The sequence below is a fragment of the Staurois parvus genome, unplaced genomic scaffold, assembly GCF_062004578.1.
Source record: "Staurois parvus isolate SC_StPar_1 unplaced genomic scaffold, SC_StPar_1.0 ptg000114l, whole genome shotgun sequence".
In the NCBI taxonomy this organism is placed as follows: Eukaryota; Metazoa; Chordata; class Amphibia; order Anura; family Ranidae; genus Staurois; species Staurois parvus.
This window is the reverse complement of record NW_028317910.1, coordinates 2750001-2772243: the sequence shown is the minus strand read 5'-3', so window position 1 is coordinate 2772243 and position 22243 is coordinate 2750001. Positions and strand designations below refer to the sequence as shown.

At 41.0% G+C, this 22243-nt stretch overlaps 1 protein-coding gene across 2 annotated transcripts in view; it reads left to right on the top strand.

Moving 5' to 3' along the window:
• ARFGAP3 (ARF GTPase activating protein 3) overlaps positions 1-22243 on the top strand; it is a 92699-nt gene that overhangs the window by 28882 nt on the left and 41574 nt on the right. Inside the window, exons 5-10 of one of the 2 annotated variants that reach the window (XM_089671732.1) lie at positions 4150-4227; positions 5564-5663; positions 6559-6624; positions 9656-9700; positions 10746-10795; positions 21627-21766. In XM_089671732.1, coding sequence (XP_089527858.1) covers positions 4150-4227; positions 5564-5663; positions 6559-6624; positions 9656-9700; positions 10746-10795; positions 21627-21766 — 479 coding nt within the window. The remainder of the gene's footprint in view (positions 1-4149; positions 4228-5563; positions 5664-6558; positions 6625-9655; positions 9701-10745; positions 10796-21626; positions 21767-22243) is intronic. The other variant, XM_089671733.1, reaches the window with a different exon arrangement.

Genomic DNA, 22243 nt, shown 5'->3' with positions numbered 1-22243 from the left:
CCTCAAGTACAGAAAAATATCTGTTGATCTGCAGGAAATCCTAATGTTCTGTTTGAGCTAGGAAAACAGTGCATCTGCTGCACCAAAATCTTAACCGTCTTTGTCTGCCCTGTCTACTGGACTACAGTATTACCACCCCCCCTATTTCCCAATGCGCTCTGTCACTCTACACGTGCATACATTATTTTTTTTTTTTTTCCCAGCAAAACAGTGCTGCTGCCTGGACTCCCAAGAGCCTGCATGCACACACTGTGTGTAGGGGAAAAGCTCTTAGAATATGTAGCACTGCCAATAGAAACTGAGCCATTGACTCTTATTTGACAGGGGGTAAAAAAGAAAAAAAAAATGCTTGGACGTGCTCTAAAGGGAAAGAGGGAGGTTTGGGTGGGGGTGACCTGGAAGAGAAAAAAAAAACTAGCTCAATAAACACTTTTATTATACTGAAAGACATTAAATCACAACATATATGCACTCACATTTGCTTGATAGGTATGCACCTGTAACAATCCTACACCGTATACTAGGAACCAGGCCAGAGAAACATCATATTGTAACAGCGCCTCTCTCTCCTTCTGCAGACAGTGCAGGCAGACCAGGGAAAGTCGGAATGCTTACTCCCAGCTGGTGCGCGGTCATCCATGGACCTCACAGAAGGCTGTCAGTGTGCAAAGACTGATGGGTCACTCCCCCATTAAGCTACTGGGTTGCCATGGCAATGACAGGTTTCAGGGACGTGTCCCCCATTTTCACGTCTGCCAGCACTGCCCTTCCCACTGCTTTTAATATAAAGATAGTGGGGTCGCTAAAGAATATCTCAAATGAAATACATTGCTGGCTGCTCTAAGGGACATTAATCCTGCAAAATGGCAGGATAACTCTTTAACCCGTAGATAGCTGGGAAAAAACCTGGACCATCAATCTCCTCCTAATAAATGAAAAAATAAATTCATATATACATATAAAGTAATTAAAAGATAGATATACGTGACACTTCATGTGCCAATCTAAAGACATTGATTATAAGACATTGGAAATTCTCCTTAATATATTGCGTTACAGTGCCTCGAAAAAGTATTCATACCCCTTGAAATTTTCCAAATTTTTTCATGTTATAGCCAAAAACGTTAATGTATTTTATTGGGATTTTATGTGATAGACCAACACAAAGGGGAACATAATTGTGAAGTGGAAGGAGAATGATAAATGGTTGCAACATTTGTTACAAATAAATATCTGAAAAGTGTGCCGTGCATTTGTATTCACCCCCCTGGGTCAATACTTTGTAGAACCACTTTTCACTGCAATTCCAGCTGCAAGTTTTTTTGGGTATGTCTCTACTAGCTTTGCACATCTATAGAGGGACATTTTTGCCCATTCTTCTTTGCAAAATAGCTCAAGCTCTGTCAGATTGGATGGAGAGCGTCTGTGAACAGCAATTTTCAAGTCTCGCCACAGATTCTCAATTGGATTTAGGTCTGGACTTTGACTGGGCCATTCTGACACATGAATATGCTTTGATCTAAAACATTCCATTGTAGCTCTGGCTGTATGTTTAGGATCGTTGTCCTGCTGGAAGGTCAACCTCTGCCCCAGTCTCAAGTCTTTTGCAGACTCTAATAGGTTTTCTTCTAAGATTGCCCTGTATTTGGCTCCATCCATCTTCCCATCAACTCTGACCAGCTTCCCTGTCCCTGCTGAAGAAAAACTTCCCCACAACATGATGCTGCCACCACCATGCTTCACAGTGGGGATGGTGTGTTCAGGGTGATGTGCAGTGATAGTTTTCCGCCACACATAGTGTTTTTGCATTTAGGCCAAAAAGTTCAAGCTTGGCCTCATCTGACCAGATTACCTTCTTCCACGTTTGCTGTGTCCCCCACATGGCTTCATGCAAACGGGACTTCTTATGGCTTTCTTTCAACAATGGCTTTCTTTTTGCCACTCTTTCATAAAGGCCAGATTTGTGGAGTGCACAACTAGTAGTTGTCCTGTGAACAGATTCTCCCACATGAGTTGTGGATCTCTGCAACTCCTCCAGAGTTTCCATGGGCCTCTTGGCTGCTTCTCTGATTAATGCTGTCCTTGCCCGGCCTGTCAGTTTAGATGGACGGCCATGTCTTGGTAGGTTTGCAGTTGTGCCAAACTCTTTCCGTTTTCGTATGATGAATTGAACAATGCTCCCTGAGATGTTCAAAGCTTGGGATTTTTTTTATAACCTAACCCTGCTTTAAACTTCACAACTTTATCTCTGACCTGTCTGGTGTGTTCTTTGGCCTGCATGATGCGGTTTGTTCACTATTGTTCTCTAACAAACCTCTGAAGGCTTCACAGAACAGCTGTATTTATACTGAGATTAAATTACACACAGGTGGACTACTTATTAATTTAGGTGACTTCTGAAGGCAATTGGTTCCTCTAGATTTAAGTTAGGAGTATCAGAGTAAAGGGGGCTGAATACAAATGCACACCACACTTTTTTCATATATTTATTTGTAACAAATTTTGAAAACCATTTATCATTTTCGTTCCACTTCACAATTATGTGCCACTTTGTGTTGGTCTATCACATAAAATGCATTTACATTTTTGTAAAGTGAAAAAAGTGCAGCGCTAACGATAAAAAATATAAAATATAAATAGTCCTCAATAAATATCACAAGGTAGGTAGATAGAGATATACATATATGTGTGTGTGTGTGCTATATCAGAGACTGGCCACACCCTCAAATAGACAGTAAGAAGTCCATAGGAACAATGTCCGGTAAATGAAAAATAGATGAAATGGTGACTTTGTTACTCCCAGTGAGGCACTCGTCAAAACCATGTAGGAAATATAAGAAATGTGCACTCACCAGATGCGCAATATTAATAGCCAGAGGTCCCCTCTTATCCTGTGGAAGGTGCAGTTCACACTGGACAGGCTGTCCCACAATACTGGCGCCTCGAGAGATCTTCACTACTGGTGGAAGCTGTGATGGGGTTCAGCTTATATGAGTCACTCTCCTCTGGGCCTCAGGGTGGTCACCATATGGTCCTGGGGGGTTAAATGCTCGATGTGGAGCAGAGAATAGTGGCCATAGTGTAGTAGGTCAAAATATAAATTCTTTTTTTAATGGTTAAAAGTGATGAACATACATAAAAGCAAATGGAGGCTATCGCCAATGAAATGAAGACAAAGCATGCAGCAAAACCGTTCATAAACCATTTAAAAAAACTGGCCAGCTGGATAGTTATGGGGGCCACCGGACCTCCTTGATCCGGTGGCGTGGCGTCTCAGGCGTGTATGGCCTTAAGGAGGAGCATATGATTCCATGCATATGCAGGCATGCTGAAAGTTTTCCTTACAAGTATTTTGGATTTGGCTGAGAACCATGCCTTTCCTGCACGTGCACTGAATCCCCTCAGCTTGTGAGCAGGCATACCTCAGGTTCAGGTCTCAGTCAGGTTCAAAATATTTGACTGCCTACAGATATTAGGATCATCATACAGCAAGACAGAGGGAATGATAATCTCATCCTCCACCCCATTCCCCCTCTTTATTATAATATATATATATATATATATATATATATATATTTTAATATTCAAAGCAAACTCCCCCACCCATTCATGTCTTCATGCTTTATTTTGCTGAGAAATCGCTTAGAAAAACACCTCCTAGCATTTCTGGCTGTGTCCATCTTGAGTAAGGGCAGATGATTAATGTAACATTTAATTCTTGGAATCCATCTGTCCTTAACCCAGGCATGCAGGCAGGAGAGCGTGCTTAGCTGAGAAAACCCATCCTCCCCTCTTGAAGACTGCTGGGGATGACATTTGCTTAGGCAGGGAAACTCGGAAATAACTAAGGAAATTTAAAAAAAATGTTAACATCTAAATATGATATACTTTACTATCTATTTACTAATGTTAGCAGCATAAGGACTCAAAATAGTCAATGTTGACTGAGAGTGACTCTTCACATGCTATTCAGGTCCTTATTTACAGTACTATAGTAAACCAAGTATTTCAACCCTGAAGCCCTGAAGTACCAGCTGTTCTCTCTTGTCCTTTGTCCTACCTTTTGCTTTGTCAGGTACTATATGGCTACCTTGCATTGTCCACTTCTAGTGCTTTGTCTAATCTGATGGTTTTTCCCATTAATTGCAGCTGTGGATAGATGGCTGCGGGGCCCCACCACTCTCACCGCAACAGAAGGATGAAGATTTCTTTTCTGCACACTCAGAGGTATTGATAAAGGGGGAGATATCATCTGGGATTGTAAAGTACTGGGTTTTACAGGGTGTGTGTGTCGTGCATTTTTTTTTTGTTTTTTCTTTTTTTTTTACTTCTAAAAAATTATTTTACGCGCTCATCTATTTCTAAAATGCAGAAAGATACATTAACATGCAATGTTCCCCCCAAGAAACTGCATTCTACTAAAAACGAAAAAAAAACACATGGGATAGCAGACACATTTGAGCAACATTTTGTAGATATTAAGAACTTCTATAAAAATTGTTGGAGACTTAAGTAGCTATAAAGCCTAATCCATGTTTAGGCTTCCGCATTCCCCCTCAACCCCCCCCCCCCTGCGCCCTCCCCCTTTCTCTTTCTGAGCCCTCATTTGATCCAGGGATGTGCACATCTGCAGTTCTTCTCTTCCCTCCATTTCGGGTATCACAGGCTTTGTTGGGGCGCTGGTAGCCATGGCTCCTGCTGCTGTCAATCACAGCCAGTAATGGGGGAGCAGGGGGCAGAGCCGAGTCCCACTGTCTGGGTCAATAGAGGCAGCCAGCAGGGTTCGGGAAAGAGCATGCACAAGTGCCCCCCATAGGTAGTAGCTTCCTATGGGGGTACTGGACAGAGAGGAGAAGCCAGGAGCGTAGGTGGGGGACCCGAGAAGAAGACGTTTGGGGCTGCTCTGTGCACAGAGCAGGTAAGTACGAACCTGTTTTGGTATAAAAAAAAAAAAAATGACCCGGAGTCCCTGGTTTTTCTTTAATGTTTATTGGATTTGCTTTTTATATTTTTTCTCCTTACCCCTCGATCGTGCTCCTTTTTTTTTTTTTTTTTTTTTTTTTTTTTTTTTTCCCTGTATTTCTAATTTTGTTGATGTTTTTTTTATTGAACATCTGTTATCTGTGTATTTTAATTAAAATAAACCTTTTCAGTGTCCATCAAAATATGTGAAACAAAACCCCAAATAAAGTCCAAAAATCTTTCTCCAATTTCTGAATAAATTCACCATATGATTCCAATAATTGCAGTGTACCTCAAACTTCCTTGACTTCCTCATAAGGGACACCCCTTATGAGGAAGTCAAGGAAGTGACAAAACGCGTCAAGGGACGTGACGTTGGGCGTTGCCTGAAAAACCGGATGTAGCGGTGGACTATGAAAAGATTTATTTTAATTGATTTATGCTTTTAAGGGTGAAAGTGGGACTTTTTTAGTGTTATTTCACAGGGAATTATAGAGTGTATAAGTATAAGATACTGATTTTATATTTCACAATATCTTTGTAATTTGTTTTAAAATGTTCAATAAACTCAGATTAAATACAAATTCTAAATTTCTAACAGCAGGTCAGTGACACAAGTGATACAGACTGGACACAGACACCCATGACATCAGAACCTGCTTTACTGAGTCCTCCACAAACTATCACTGATGGCAAAGAAGGTATGATTACAGGGATAACTGGGCTGTTTTTCTGGTATTCAGCATTAGAAGTATGTCATTTTCTTAACCTGCACTAGGAAATTACACCGCAAACCCAGATTTCCAGCTATCAGCATGAAGTATACCTGTACTGTAAAATACCACTTAGCCGTAATCATTCAAATTTTGGTTTGTTAACCCTTAAGTGGAACTAAAGTTCTACTGTTATACACTGAACAGACAAGCTCTTTTTTTGCACAAGAGACATTTTCATGTCTCTCCTGCAATAAATAAACCTACCTGACTGCTTGCAGCATTCTGCAGCATGTAACCTCTCCAGCACAGTCCCTGTGTGCTGGGGTGATTGACATGTGCAGGAGTGACATCATCCTGCCCTCGGCAATGAAGATGATTGAAGAATGGCACCCAGGAGAAGATGCTGGCAAAGGATGTGGTTAGTTGAAGGAAAGGTACGTTTTGGCCAGTTTACAGCAGAGCTAAACACTGTTCATTTTATCCTTCAGCCAAACTGCTAGACTGGCCAAATTTCAGTCAGTGTTTTAGTTTTTGAATGCCCATCTGAACAGCATCAGTTTCAGTTAACGTTTACAAAGTAGTTAAACAATTCTACTACATGGCCAATGTATGTGGACACCCCACCAAAAACTATTGGGTTCAGGTGTTTCCATTGAAGAGTCCTGTTCAAGTTATAGTATAAAAAGATGTTTTTAGACAGTTGTGCACCTCTGACTATGTGGTAACAATTTGGGGAAGGCTCATACAGTCATGGTTTGACCACTTTGGTGTGGAGGAACTTGAGTGGCCTATGTAAGTCCCGATCACACCTCCTACTTTTCTACTCTTCTTTTTATATTTAAATCCATTAATGTTGATTTGTAATGTTTGTGTTCTTTAGTTTCAGGTGATCTGGAGATGGGGCCGAATGTGGATTGTCTGAGTATGTCCCCAAAAGCAGCTTTAGGTAACAGATTAGTTACATTTTCATTACACTTGCAGATATGCACCTAGTATTGTGTTATATGGCATCTTTTGTGCACAGTTTCCATCAGATGTATATCTGTTGCAGTGTCCCTCTGTTACATCAGACTACTTTGTTGGCAAGGTTATAAAGGTAGCAGTATCTAGACCGTCATATATGTAGTTGTGGGGAATTCTGTAAAAATGTTAACAAAGGAATAGTCCTAACAAAGCAACTTTTGAGTCAAATGTATTTAGGTGCTAAAAAAGAAAAAAAAGAAACAAAACACACATATGACCACACAACCTCACAATTTATGCATAGCTCCCCATGTTTTATATCTTTAACCATTTGAGTCACTGAACGTTTTTACAATTTTTTGGTTCTGTGCATTATACCTTTCTCATTTGTAGTAAGGTATCATACATATTTTTTGGGGGGATAGATAGGGCTTTAGTTTGATAGCAAAAAAATTATAGGTGTGGGAGTATAACCTGTGCAGAGGACTAATCAATTAGACTGGCTGCTGCTAGCAAAATCCCAAATGTGTACCGGTGAACAAATGTTTGAGTGCAAACATAAAAATTACTGCGCTGCCTCTTCCAAAAACTACTTTAAATAATTAATAAATGAATGAACTCCCTACTACACGGAGTCCCCACAAATGTGCATGTGCTATAATGCTCCGTGGGCTGGCAATTATATCATTCCTCCCCAGTAACTAAATCCTAAATAAACCAATAAGAAAATACAAGGTGCTTAAAGGACAATAGTGCTAAAAATAGCGCATATACAATGCCATAAACTGTGTGTATACAGTGAAATTGTATAAAAGTGTGTGTGTGTGTGTGTGTGTGTGTCCCAATAATGTGCAATTATATAAAAGTTACAATACAATTGAAAAAAATCCCAAAGTAACCCCCATCCTGTGTGATAATTAAGTGCTACAGTAATAAATCTTATCCATAACAATTCTCTGTGCGTAGTGCTTCTCCCCCCCCCCCCCCCCCCCCCCCCCTCCAGAGCCCCACTCACCACAGGTAATTGACCACCTGGAATGGTAGGTCAAATATCATATGAGATGTTGCAGTGCTCTCCTGCAGGAAAGTTGGCCATCTGTGTGGTCTTGACACCTCTGTACTCTGGTGACAGACGCCATAGTGGAAACCCCTGCAGATCAATCATTTGTGACAAAACTCCAGATCCTCCACAGCACTCCCTCCACCACTGTAAAAACATCAAAGGGAAACTTCCATAGCGTAACGCCATATTTAAAAACGCTTAAAATTGCACTTGCATAAAAACCATGTGTATGGCACTTTATAAAATCCCAGCAAAAAGCAATTCCTTCTCAGAGAACAAGTGTAGCGCTATCAAGTCCTGCCCTGCATGTTTCGACATATGATGTCATCAGGAGCACATCCTACAAGGATGCTGAGAACATTTCACTGTTGGAACTACCAAACAAAAACAAATGGCATAAGGTACCTATATCCTGGAAAAATTAAAGTAGAACTTTTTTTTTTTTTTTTTTAAGCGGGTAGACTGTTTTAATGCAGAAGAGACATATAGGGGTTTATTTACTAAAGCTGGAGAGTCCAAAATCAGACTCCCTTCTGCATAGAAACCAATCAGCTTCCAGGTTTCATTGCCAAAGCTTCATTGAACAAGCTGAGGTTAGAAGCTGATTGGTTTCTATGCAGAAGGGAGTCTGATTTTGGACTCTCCAGCTTTAGTAAATAAACCCCATAGTGTCTCTTCTGCCATAGCATAAACTTAACCTGGCTGCTTGCAGTCTCTTAGAATGTACACTGAGCTGTACATTCTGGCTGTGTGCAAACATAATCCTGAACAGGCCAATTAAAGTGGTTCTATAGGCAAAACATATATTTTTTTTTTTTTATATACTTTTGATGCATCCACTGCATTAAGGTAAATGTTTTACATTTTTGCTGTCCTCCCTCATCCTTCTATGTACTTACCTGAGTCCTCAATTGATCCAGTGCTGTGCATGGCTTGATCTCTTCTCTTTTCTCTTCTCTCTCCTCTCCTCTACCTTTCCTCGCCTCGCGCAGTTCCTGCTGCTGTTAATCAAATTCTGTGAGAAGGAAGCAGGGACAGGGCCCAGCCCCACTGCATGTTTCTATGGAGCGCAGCTCCATAGATGCACACAGCTTGGGAGCGAGCACACGCCTGTGCCCTGATAGCAAGCAGCTTGCTATGGGGGCACATGGAGAAAAGGAGGAGCCAAGATTGCCTGTGGGGGACCCCAGAAGAGGAGGTTCTGGTCCACTCTGCAATACCATTGCACAGAGCTGGTGAGTATAACATGTTTATTAATGTAAATAACAAACAATTGCCTTTAGTAACACCAGATGCCAGGGAGTGGATGCTGTTAAAGGACCTTTGCACTAAGGGTAACTATCTAGGACATTAGTTCTGCTTTAAAGTGTAATGTGTAGAGTCAAAAATTACGTACTTGATACAGTCTGTCAGTAGTTTTTTTTTTTTTTTGAGACCCCCCCCCCCGCACTATAGTTTAATTACCTGATGATCTTTTCCGTAGATCTCTTATTTTTTCCCCACTTCCTGCATTTACAAAATGACAGTTACAAGGGATTAAGTAAATCCTAATACACTGCTTGGCGTGCTTCATAACTGCCAGCTTTGTGTGTGTGTTGTTTGCTTATTACTTGAGGTAATAAGGTGATTTCTACAGGAATGAGCAGCATTGTCACCCTGTCACAGGTAATGTAAAAAATAATGAACAGGTTATGCACTGTTATGAGAGAAGTAGAAAGAAACAAATGCTATGTAAATGGTAGTGACAGACTGCAGCATTTTGCCTGATGTTCCATTTTAAGTGGTACTTTTCGTGTGTGTGTTGTGGGTTTTTTTTTTTTTTTTTTTTAATAACCCTTGCAACTTTGACATGTAAGTTTATCAGTACGACCCTTCCCTATAAAGTATAGTTTGTTTTGTAGTACTGCTATAAATATGTCCTTTTTGTTTTTTCTTATCTTCCATGTTGCAGCTGATTCAGTGAATTTAGTATCTGCAGGAAGCACACCTCTGACAGGTGATCCAAATCCTGTTCCTAGCTGCTATAGTCTCCTGATTTATCCTGCACACCCATTTATACAATGCAAGAGCTTCTGCATAAAACACCTACTCAGTCAGAATTTAAAGTACCACGAAGGTTTGGTTCACACTAGTGCAGGCCGCAAGGCAACCCATTCATTTGAATGGGATGCTATGCCCGCTTTTTACACAAGGAAAAAGTGCATGAAAATGTATATTCTTTTTGCCCATCCAGTTTTCATGCAGTTCGAGATGCGTGGGGGTGCCATTCAAAATGAATGTCACCCTACCCCCACGTCTCCCAAGAGAAACGTGATGCGTCTGCAGGTGCAGGAATCTCATCGATACCCACAACTATCCTACAGCATGTGGGCTAGTGTGAACCTAGCCTAAGCCTGAAATGTATGGGGAACACCTAAGGATTACATGTTTATTTACCAAAAACATAAACCAAGACCAGGGCCATTTTTGTTTTGTTAATATACAGTAGGGAAGAATAAGAACCACCTTAACGCTTTTATTTGAATCGGGTACAAGTTTCCTGGTGAAAACTGCCTAAGAGGCATTTTCCCTGCACTTGTAGAGATTTCATCTCACTTCCTGTTGCGTTTCCGGAACCGGAAGGAGGAAAGTCTCCTTAGTGGGACACAGACCACACACACAAGAATTGTTTATATATTCTTGTTTAATACACTTTAACCATTTAATGTTAAGAGCCCTTATGTATTTGTTAAAAAAAAAAACCCTTTCAGGAACACAGCTAGCACATAGTACAGATTCACACAAGTAGATACATTTTCTGACACTGTGCATTTGGATGGGTGCTGCTGCAAAGCAAGTCCCATGATTTGAGTGCATGGAGCAAAGCATACTCCATACACTATTGCTGTGCTACACAATGGCAATCGCTCATATCCTCTGCGATGTTTGAAATTTGAGCATAAAATCTATATGTAATTCATGCCTGCCAAGTTGTATGGCTTTATCAAGGCTTTGCTGTCTGTGCTTATGTACCTAAATAATCTGTAAATATTACCTTACAGAAGTCAGTTCCTCGCTAATTAAGAAGAAGCCTGGCCCAGCCAAGAAAGGGGTAAGCCGTGTTATGATGTTTTCTCAAACTTAGGGGGTCTAGTAATAAAACATTTGTTGGACAAATGTCACAAACATGCATCCAGGCTGCTCAGATTTTCCCTATGTTATCACAAATACAATGACTGCCTGTGGTACCATCTGCTTCATCTAGTGGCCAAAATGCAATATTTTTTTTTTTCTGCAATACCAGTCAGAAAATAACTCATTTTGGCCAGTAGATGGAGCTGATGATTATATTGCCCTATTTCATTTGTTTATTACAGGTACTTGTATAGCGCTTTACATATGTATTATACACTCACATCAGTCCCTAACCCTCAAGGAGTGTACAATCTAAGGTCCTCCACTCACGTTCATACATAAGCTAGGACCAATTTTAGACTCTTAGTGTTAAGAGAAAATACAGGGGAAAATTGTACAAAATGGACAAAAGCTTGTTCAGGTACTTCCTGTAGCAGGGTGAGAGTGCACCATACTTGTCTCTTAATTGCTTCTGAGTAGTCACCCTGTCACATGGTCCCACAATAGACACCGCAAGCAGTCATGCTGAAGCACATTGCCCTGGCATGGTCCACGTTTTGTCACCATTGGGAAGCCTGTCCTGAGAAATGCCTTGCAGCCATTGTAAACCGATAGTGGTTGTACATGTAGACAGAAAGTGGCTGCAGGAGTTCAGCAGCGCTGAGAAGTAACAAAGAAGAAAAAGAGAGGCATCCCTAGGTGGAAGGATGCAGTGTGTGCTGCCCGTTTAAGCACTCTGACTGCAGTATGTGTATGTACATCCTTTGTGCAAGTGCTTATAACAAGCTCATGGCTGTAGCCACGGACTCTGTGTTCCCCTTTTTTTTTTTTTTTTTTTTTTTTTTTTTAGCTTGTGATCGGCTGTTCAGTAAAAGTGATTTGGACGGCATGCGCAATTTTGAGTCTAAATAGGTTTTGGTTATCAATTTAGTAGACGCAACAATATCTTTTTTGTTTTACAAAAAAATTGGGTATTGTGTGTTTGTGTGCATAACGCTCATTTTTTTGCAATGGAAGTGTTCTACTGAGCAGGAGTGGGCTTCTGGGTTTTGGTACCCAGCTGTCTCTCAAGATGAAGGATTGTTTGGGATGGCTTGGTGGCAGTGAGGGGTGGGATGATCATCCAAAGGATAAGCTGAAAAACATTTTTTTCCAAAAATGTTTTATTAGGTTTTCAAATTTAATACACAAAGACAAGTAAAGCCACGTTACGATATATGTGGCCTCCATGCCATGGGTAAAAAGCGTCAAGTGGACAAATGAAAAAATGTATTTAAATAAAATAACAATTTCAGTTTTTGGATACACAGTTCGTCATGTAGGATATACATCTACTTGAACGTACACCCTGTGTTAGAGTACCGGTCTCTCTGCAGTAGCCTGAAACCCCACTTCCTGCTGAAACACAGCTAGAGCCCTGGAATCATCAAAGCTCATGTTCCCTGCTGATTGGAGAGCTCTAGTTCTGACTCAGTGGAGGCATGCCAAACTGCTGGCCTTACAAACTATTTCCTTTTACTTATAGATGCTTCTGCTGTCATATAAACTGTATGGGGTGTCTACTTCATACAGTATGCAGCGATGTGTTCTGGGAGCTGTAAGGGGACTTCCTGTCTGCTGCTGGAACAAAATTCTAATTGCCACGAGTTCTGCTCAGCCATTCTCAGAAAGCCTTATATTTTTTGAACAAATGACTTGCTGTAATTTGGCTGAAGTGGAGAGGTGGGCAGATACAGGGACATATCTATCGCAAAGCAAACGGAGAGATTGCCTAGGGAAGGGACCTTTTGAGCAGCGAAGGACAGAGCCATGCAGGACCGCCATCAGAGGGGTACCTTTGGTACTCTTGCAGTGGCCCGGGCAGCAGGAGGATCGATGTGGGGGAGGGCAGTTGCAGAGCGATGTTCTTGTACCTCCCTCCAGCAGCTGACAAGCCAGCACCAGACAAGCCAGCACCAGGGGACAGCCTGAGGCAGGGAGAAGAGAAGTGGCGGAGATGAAAGAGCCCGGAGGAGGTGGGCTGTGCTGTGTCCTGTGGGATCTCCCTGCCTCCCTCCTACACTGACCGATCGTATGGCACTGCACACAACTCCCCCGCCCCCCCCCCCTCCAGAGAAAGAAGGGGAGAGAGAGAAAATAATATATACATACACACACTTATTGACTCTCGCGCTCTCATTGGGGGGGTGCAAAATGTTTGTATTGCCTAGGGTAGCACAAAATCTAAATACACCACTGGGCAGATGACACAATCTCCACCTCAGCAAATCAGAGGAAGCCTTTTTATTGAGGCATATCTATTAGTAAAGGAAATTGTTTGTTTGGGCCGGCTTGACCTGAAAAACTATTTCAAGAAAAAATAAATCTAGAGTTAGGCTTTAAGTTATAAGATCTTGAACTGAGCTTTAATAGGTTTACAGTGAAACTGTTATTTGCTTATACAAGGCCAAAGTTGACCTCTGCAACTGTTTTTATATTTCTCTTTGCTCCCTCAGCGCTCCTTTCGCCAAGAAAATCAAAGTGATATACATGTTATTTGTGGGTATGGGGCAGCATACATCTTACTCACTAGGGCTGATCCTAGGAAAGTGGCCACTAAGGCTTCCAGTACGATCACATGAAGTGGGTGGGAGATAGATGGAGTCTTGAGCCCTGCGTAAGCTCCAAGTTTCAACTGTGTGCTTAGACAGGGCTTCTTCTATTTATTCCTACAAGGCAGCGCTACGGAGGAAAGAAAGAATGGTAAGCATAAGCAGCTTATGGGGTGATTTCATCAAAATGAATTGCATGGACAAAGTACAGGTTCATGTTAATTGACATCTGGGGCGATCAAAGGGTTAACTGTGTTGTTAGGGACTGTGTTGTTTTACTAGGTGATGTGCTGGCTTTTATCTGTTTGCAGAGAGATAAAAACCAGCAGGTCCTTGCTGACAGGAGAGAGATCTGTGTGTACACTAGGATCTCTCTCCTGTCAGCTGCTCCACCAGCCACCGGTCCGGGCCATTAATCGCTAGCCAGGACCCAGTGATTGATACCTACAGGAGCCAATGGCAGCGCAGGTAGGATGGCACACATGCCCCCCCCCCACCTGGAATTCCGAAATAATGTGTGTGTGTGTGTATATGTATATATATATATATATATATATATATGTGTGTGTGTGTGTGTGTGTGTGTGTGTGTGTGTGTATATATATATATATATATATATATATATATATATATATATATATATATATATATATATATATGTGTGTGTGTGTATATATATATATATATATATATATATATATATATATACATACACATGAGTTTGTGCACAGTGGCCGCCCTGTAGCAGTAAAACGACTACAGGGCAGTCAGCAAGTGGGTTTTTCACCCCTTCCTGCCCAGTGTCATTAGCACTGTATTAGTGTCACTGGAGATGTCAGTGGCAGCTAGTTCCCTCCCGGTGTCAGAATGCCACCGTACTATTGAAGTCCCACTATAAGTAGCTGATTAGGCCGCCATTTATAGACACTTTAAATTTCATGCAAACCAATTAATATACAGTTATTGAGATTTTTTTTTTTTTTAACCAAAGACATGTAGAAGAATACATTTTTTGGTCTAAATTTATGAAGAAATGTTTAAAAAAAAAAAATTTCTATTGGATATGTTTTATAGCAAAAAAATATATATTGTTTTAATTTTGGTCTTTTTTCATTTATAAAAAAAAATACTCATTTTTTTTTTTTCTTTTAATTATATCTTTATTAATTTTTATAATACAAATCCACTTTGTATCAAACATCATGCAATGCAGAAAATCCATATTTAATTATCTTTCCCCATCACCCCATATAATCATCTTTAATAATATTTATCCGACCTATCCAAGTCCGCTTTCCCATGGAGGTTTTCCTCAATTCATAATTTATCTCATTTATTATGCAGGTTATAATTAGCCTATGAAAAAAAAAATCTATAAAATCAGGCAATGTTAATTTTATTCCCAAATAATTTAGTTCTTTTTCTCTCCATGTAAAGGAGAATTCTTTTTGCAAGATTTGCTTCTCAGCCTTTGGGACATTTATATTTAAAATCTCAATTTTCAAGGAATTAATTTTCAGGTTTGATAACTCTCCGTATTCTTTAAATTTTCTCATTAAGTTTGGTAATGTTAGTCTGGGGTTTGCAAAATAGAACAGCATATCGTCTGCATGTGCTGCCACTTTATGTTCAACGTCTCCTATCCACATTCCTTTGCTGTTTCTAACGGTTGCTAATAGCGGTTCCAAGGAAATCACAAATAGCAACAGGGATAGTGGACAACCCTGTCTGGTTCCATTATACATCCTAAAAAATTTTGATAGTGATTCATTTACCTTCACTTCAGCTGAGGGATCCTATATAACTCTTTTATCCACTGCATCGTTCTAGGCCCAATTCCTAATGTTCTCAGCGTGTCTACCATAAATCCCCAATCTATCGAAGGCCTTTTCAGCATTAACCGATAAAATGATTCCCAGTACCTCTCCTCTTCCATTCTTTTGCAGGATAAGCAATGCTCTTAGGCCATTATCCTTTCCCTCTCTTCCCAGGATAAATTCCACTTGCTCAAAGTGTATTCAACCAGACATCAACTCTTTCATCCTTGTTGGTAGTACCTTCGCATACAATTTTGTATCAGCATTCAACAAAGATATAGGTCTATAGCTGGTACACTGTGACCAATCTTTCCCCTCCTTTGGTATTACTGTGATATGTGCCTGTAGCGATTCCTCCCTTATCGTTGTCTCCTCTCCCAATGCATTCATATATATGCACAGTTTAGGGACTAGATATTCTTTAAACTTCTTATAATATCCCAAAGTGAATCCATCAGGTCCGGAGCGCTTACCTACAGCTGTACTCTTTAGTGCTAAGTTGAATTTTTCCATTGATATTAAGCTATCTAAAGCTGTTAATCTGGCTTTATCCAATCTAGGTAAATCGGCCTGTTTCAAATAAATCTGCCTCTTCTCTCTTCTTCTGATTCCTTCTGGTTCTTACCTTCTGCTCCATATAGACCGCTATAGTATCTCTGAAATGTATTAGCGATATTGGTGGTTGAATAGACAGTTTCCTTTTTAATTTTATCTATAAAGTTCCTTGATTTCTTTTCCTTCAATTTCTTCATTAGATATTTCCCCGGTTTATTCCCCCACCGATTATCTTTTCTTGGAAACCCCCATTAAAAATTTTCCTTGTTTCTTGTTCCATAAAGTCCTTTAACTCCTCTCTTTTTTTAATATTATCTCTTGATGTAGTTCTATGTTTATTTTCTTTTTATGTAATTGTTCCAGCTGATATAATTCTTCCATTAATACCCTAATTTTTTTCCCCCGTTTTTCTTTATCTCTGCTCCTATTGCAATCAGTATACCCCTAATATAAGCTTTATGTGCTTCCCATACAGTGGCAATAGAAACCTCCCCGGACTCGTTTAACTTAAAATATTGTTCTATTTCCTGCTTTACTCTTATTTCCGCTTCTGGGTTTTGTAAAATGGTCTTTTTAATCGTCTCGTATTTATTTTATTCTGTTCCATTCCAAACTGTAGTCTCATTGTGATAGGGACATGGTCCGATACACATTACATCTATGTTTTGTTTTCACCAAAGACTCCAAGAGTCTGTTCAATCAACATATCCAGTCTTGAATACATCCTGTGTGCCACAGAGAAGAAGGTATAGTCTTTCTCTTGGGTGTTCAGCCCTCCAGGCATCCATCAGCTGACATTGATGCAACGTTTTAAAATATTCTTTAGACTTCTGTCTCCCTCTCTCCGAGCGCACGATGAGGTCCATGCAAAAATTTAAATTGCCTGCCACAATCACACTACCCCTTTTTAAAGTCTATAAGTTTTTCCAATATTCCTTCCAGATATACTATCGGGTTTTTATTAGGGCAATAAATATTTTGCTAATGTACACTCTTTTCTCTGCAAGTTTCCTCTTTAAAATAGCAGCCTGCTGGACCTACCAGCTTTTCCTCCAAAGTAAATTTTTTATATTTTTTCCAAAACCTGTTGGCACTCCTTTTTGCCCATCTTATTGGTGAGTCCGCATAGTACCAGGTTGGTAGATATTTAGACTATATAGTTTAACATTTGAATCCTGGGATATCTGTGTCTCTTGAAGAAACACTACTTCAATAGATCATTGGTATATTTCCCTTTAAAACCTTATGTCTTTTTTGTTGGAGTGTTCAGTCCTTTTACGTTTGTTTGTCATAAGATTAGTCATATTCCTTCCCATTTTATCTGTTTTCCTCTATGTATCCTTTGCGGGGGTAAAAGTAAGCAAATTTTGGAGCAAGCAGACCTTCCCTATTTCCGCTCTTTCCCCCCCATCTGTCGCTTTTTAGAGACTCTTTGTCATCTCTCCTCTTCTAATCTTATATTCTCTTTCCCCCCTGCGGACCATCCACTAAAGTCTGTAACTCTAATTTTTCACAAAAGTCATTTAAGCCTTCTGGGAATCTCAGTGTTGCCGATTTCCTGTCCTTCCACCTGATCAAGCATGCCGGGAATCCCAAATTATAACGAATATTTTTATTCTCCATCTCATCTAGCAATGGTTTCAAAGATCTTCTTCTAGCAAGTGTCTCCTCTGCTATGTCTGCAAAAATTTGCAACTTTGTTTCTCCATACTTTATATCTGAAATCCCTCATAGCTTCTTCCAAATGATTTCTTTATCTTCATAGTGGTGGAACCTTAGTATTACATCCCTAGGGGGGTATCTGATGTAACTTGTTGGGATCTTCTTATCCTATGCACGGTTTATATTTTCAATTGCTCAGTCTCTCTCCTTCCCATTATTGGATTAAACAATGTTCTCATAATGTCCCGTAGATTTTTTCCTTGAGACATTTCTGGTAAACCTCTGATCGTTAAGTTATTCCTTCTGTCTTGGTTTTCCTGATCTTCTAATTTATAGGTTAACAATCTCTGTTCTCTTCTCATTTCCTCCACTTGCTCTTCTAATTTATTGATTACTTGTGCTTGTTTCTCCAATTTTCCTTCCGTTTCCTCAACTCGTGACAGGATTTGTCCCATTTCACGTTGTAAAACCGCCATTTCACTTTTTATGGAGTTTTCTAGTTTTGCAAACATATCGGCTATTTCCGCTTTTGGGGGAATTTGTAGCCTTGCTTCTTACTCCTGCATATTTCTTTTTCCCCGTTCACTTTCTGACTTTGAGGTTTCTTTCAACTGATTTCTATCCGATACCTCAAAAGATAGTCTTACTTGACCTCCGGTACAGTTTACCTCTCCATGACTTTTTAGGGCTTGTTCCTCTGGGCTTTTATCGTGCAAGGCATGTACTTTTTTATTGTACTTGTGGGATTTACTTTTCAGATAAAGTCCTAAATACACTGTCCCATCCACCTCTGAGACCCCAGGAACACTGATATTATATCCTTTGTATCTCCCAGCCTCCAGAGTAGCATACAGGTATTCAAGTTTGGGGATTTACCACCTCCTGCGGCAACTCACCCACTCCTATGTGCTGCTTCTGCTGGCTGGCCGTCTGTTGTTCTTTGTTTTCTTCCTGGGTCTCACACGCTCTCCTTTTGGTGTTTGGGGGCTCTCAGGCCTGGTAGTCTCTGCCTCAGGTCTCCGCTTCGTGTCTCGTGGCTGGCTTTGCAAAGCAACCCTCTTGTACCATATGTCGCTGTCACCACTCCTCACTCTGCATCCCCACAAGAAATCAGCCACACTGTAGAGGAGGGCAAGCCGGGGGCCCGTTAGGGTGAGGAGTGGAGAGACTCTGTCCTCCTATCTCTGGTACTTGGCTCTCAGGCTTCCCTGTCCGGTCACCTGACCAGTCACGTGGATCCTCCCAGTTCTCCGCCGGGTCCCTCTCAGCCTATTGACAAGCTGCCGCCTCCGGGTCTTCCACTGCGATACGTCTCTCTCGATCCCCCCCAATCCACTGGCCACACAGGACTCCCCCAAGCCCAGGCTTCTTCACGGTAGAACAGATGGAGGGTTCAGGTGAGCACCATTGCTTGGCAGGCATGTTGGCTCCTAACTCATACAGCCATAGAGAGCCATGCTTGTGCCCCTCCCCCGCATACAGCATAAATTTAATGTCTGTACAGCGTTGCATGGCCACGTAATTGTCAATTAAAGTAGCGCAAAGCTATATAGCAAAAAATGGCCTGGTCATGAAGGGGAGTAAATCTTCCAGAGGGCAAGTGGGTAAATGCTAGAAAGCTCAAGAATGGCCTGTTGCTCGCTAATCCTTCCTGCTTAGTTTCTATAATTTCCTTGGCCTCATTGTACTGGGTAGCAATATCTCGTGGCAACAAGAACATGCCAGTTGGTCTCATGTACGTTGAGACTGTCAGGATGAAATCTGAGCAGTATGGGATAAGTAGCAATCTTAGCAAATTTTTTTTTACTGGAATTCCTCTAAAGATGCAAGAAATACCTACTTACGTGCCCTAGTTTTTTAAATGGCAGTAACTAAACTCTCTTGTGGAATATTGCACCTGTACGCCGAAACACAGTGCCATCGTCATGGACTGTAGTCTGTACAATCTCATTATATAGAATAATAGGAACACATGGTTGCAGCACTTCTTTAGTCTAGGTTCACATCTATGTGTTTTCCATTGTGTTTTGCAGAAATGCACAGCAGTCTATTTAACATGATTTCCTTTGGGACAGGTTCACAACTCCGCATTTTCACCCGTTTTTTGGAAAGGGTTAGGGTTTTTGTTTTTTTTTTAATCGCAAAACATTGCGTTTTTGGTTCAACAGACTTCAATGGAGACGCTGAAGAAAAGCATGATGTGTTTTGCGATGTGTTTTTGATGCAATTTACGTTTTAATCTGCCTAGCAACAAGTTAAGGAGAAAAACCGCAAAATGCAAAAAAAAACCCCTTAAAATGAAAAACGTACTGCAAATACCACTGCAGGAATGGATCAAACGCAAACTGCATAGGTGTGAACCTAGACTAAGTGTAGAAAAAAGCTGGTTTACAAATTCAACACCAAAATGATTTTGTAAAGTAACCAATTTGTTCTACAGTAATAAAGGCACATTGACCATTTGTTCTTATTTACACAAGCATACACAAAAAATTCTCCAGCACTCTGGACCGCTATCCACTTAAAACGAAACTTCACCCAAAAGGGGATATTCCACATGTCTTCTCCTTCCGCCTTAACCCCTCCCCCTCCTCTTTAACTTTTGACACCTAATTTTTTAGGGGGGAGCGGGTACCTGGTTTTGACAGGTACCTGCTCCCACTTCTGCCTAAGGTCGCATAGGTGATTCAAGCAGAGGTTCGCATCCCCTCCCTTCGCCCGCAGCTTTATGGGACATGGCACAGGTTCCAGAAGGCTGCAGGGCCATTCACCAAGTGTAACTCAGCAGAAGCTGGCTGTGGAGCCTCAAGCAGTCACAACTGGCTTTTCAAAGAAAAAATGCCGGCCCCAGGGTCCCAACGACAGGAGAACCAGATGACAGCACTAGATTCTGGGCAGTTAAGTGTCCTATAATTAAAGGTCGGCAGCTACAGTATTTGTAGCTACTGACTTTATTTTTTTTTTTTCATTTCTAGTATGCTGAAATATTACTAGATAGATAGTAATTAATACACAAGGTTTAGGAGTGTGTCTATGGGAATGTTTGACTATTCTTCCAGAAGCGCATTTGTGATGTCAGGCACTGATGTCAGATGAGAAGGCCTGGCTTACAGTCTCTGCTCAAATTCATCCCATTGGGTTGATGCAGACCAGTCAAGTTCTTCCACCCCAAATTCGCTCATCTGTATCTTTATGGACTTCGCTTTATGGACTGGTGCGCAATCATGTTGGAACAGGAAGGGGCCATCCCCAAACTGTTCCCACAAAGTTGGGAGCATGAAATTGTCCAAAATGTCTTGGTATACTGATACCTTAAGAGTTCCCTTCACTGGAACTAAGGCGCCAAGCCCAATCCCTGGAAAAACAACCCCACACCATAATCCACCTCCTCCAAACTTTGCACTTGGCACAATGCTGTCAAGCAAGTACCATTCTCCTGGCAGTAGGCAAACCCAGACACATCCATCGGATTGCCAGACACAAGTGTGATTCGTCATTCCAGAGCACACATCTCCACTGCTCTACAGTCCAGAGGCGACTTGCGTTACACCACTACATCTGATGCTTTGCATTGCACTTGGAGATGTAAGGCTTGGATGCAGCTGCTCAGCCATGGAAACCCATTCCATGAAGCTTTCTGCGCACTTTTGTGCTAATCTGAAGGCCACACAAAGTTTGGAGGTCTTTAGCTATTGACTCTGCAGACAGTTGCCAACTTCTACTCACTGTGCGCTTTTGCATGCGATGACCCCGCTCTGTTATCTTACATGACCTACCACTTCATGGCTGAGTTGCTGTTGTTCCCAGTTGCTTCCACTTTGTTATAACACTAACAGTTGACAGTGGAATATTTAGTAGCAAGGAAATTTCACGGATGGACTTATTGCACAGGTGGCAACCTATCACGGTACCACGCTTGAATTCACTGAGCTCTTGAGAGCAACCCATTCTTTCACAAATGTTTGTACAAGCAGTCTGCATGCCTAGGTGCTTGATTTTATACACCTGTGGCCATGGGGGTGATTGGAACACCTGAATCCAATGATTTTGAGAGGCGTTCCAATACGTGTGTGTGTCTGTCTGTCTAACATTAATATCTCCACTGATTGATTATTTCTCAGGGATGCTTTTTATAATACTACAGCTCAGAACCTTTTACTAATTATTATTGTTCATGTTGCAGCTGGGTGCCAAGAAAGCAGGCTTGGGGGCTCAGAAAGTGAGTGGAAAAAGCTTCAACGAGATTGAAAAACATGCTCAGGCTGTAGATAAGCTGAAGGAGCAGGAACTGGTCAGTGCCACGAAGAAGACAGAGGAGCCAGTGTGAGTATCCTACTGGGAATCCTGGGGAGGGGTTGTTGACCTAAGCAGTAGCCATATGTATTAAAAAGAACCAGTCTCATTTGGGCATACGCAGGAATTGGTAAATTCAGTCTTTCTTTTTTATTTTTGCCATTGTTTAAAGCTTACATTTAATCTGCTTATATTTCTGCTTTCCTGGGGTCTCCTTCAGTGCAGTTTTTGCCATAAAGAAGTGAAGACATGAAAATAGACGTGTTGAACAGTTGCAAGTGTTAAAGTGGAAGTTTTGGTTATTCCTAACTAAGCTTAACCACTTCCAGACCGGACACTTTTACCCCCTTCCTGACCAGGGCAATTTTCAGCTTTCAGCGCTATCACACTTTGAATGATAATTGCGCGGTCATGCAACACTGTACCCAAATTAATTTTTTATCATTGTTTTGAGACAGATAAAGCTTTATTTTGGTGGTATTTATTCACCGCTGGGATTTTTATTTT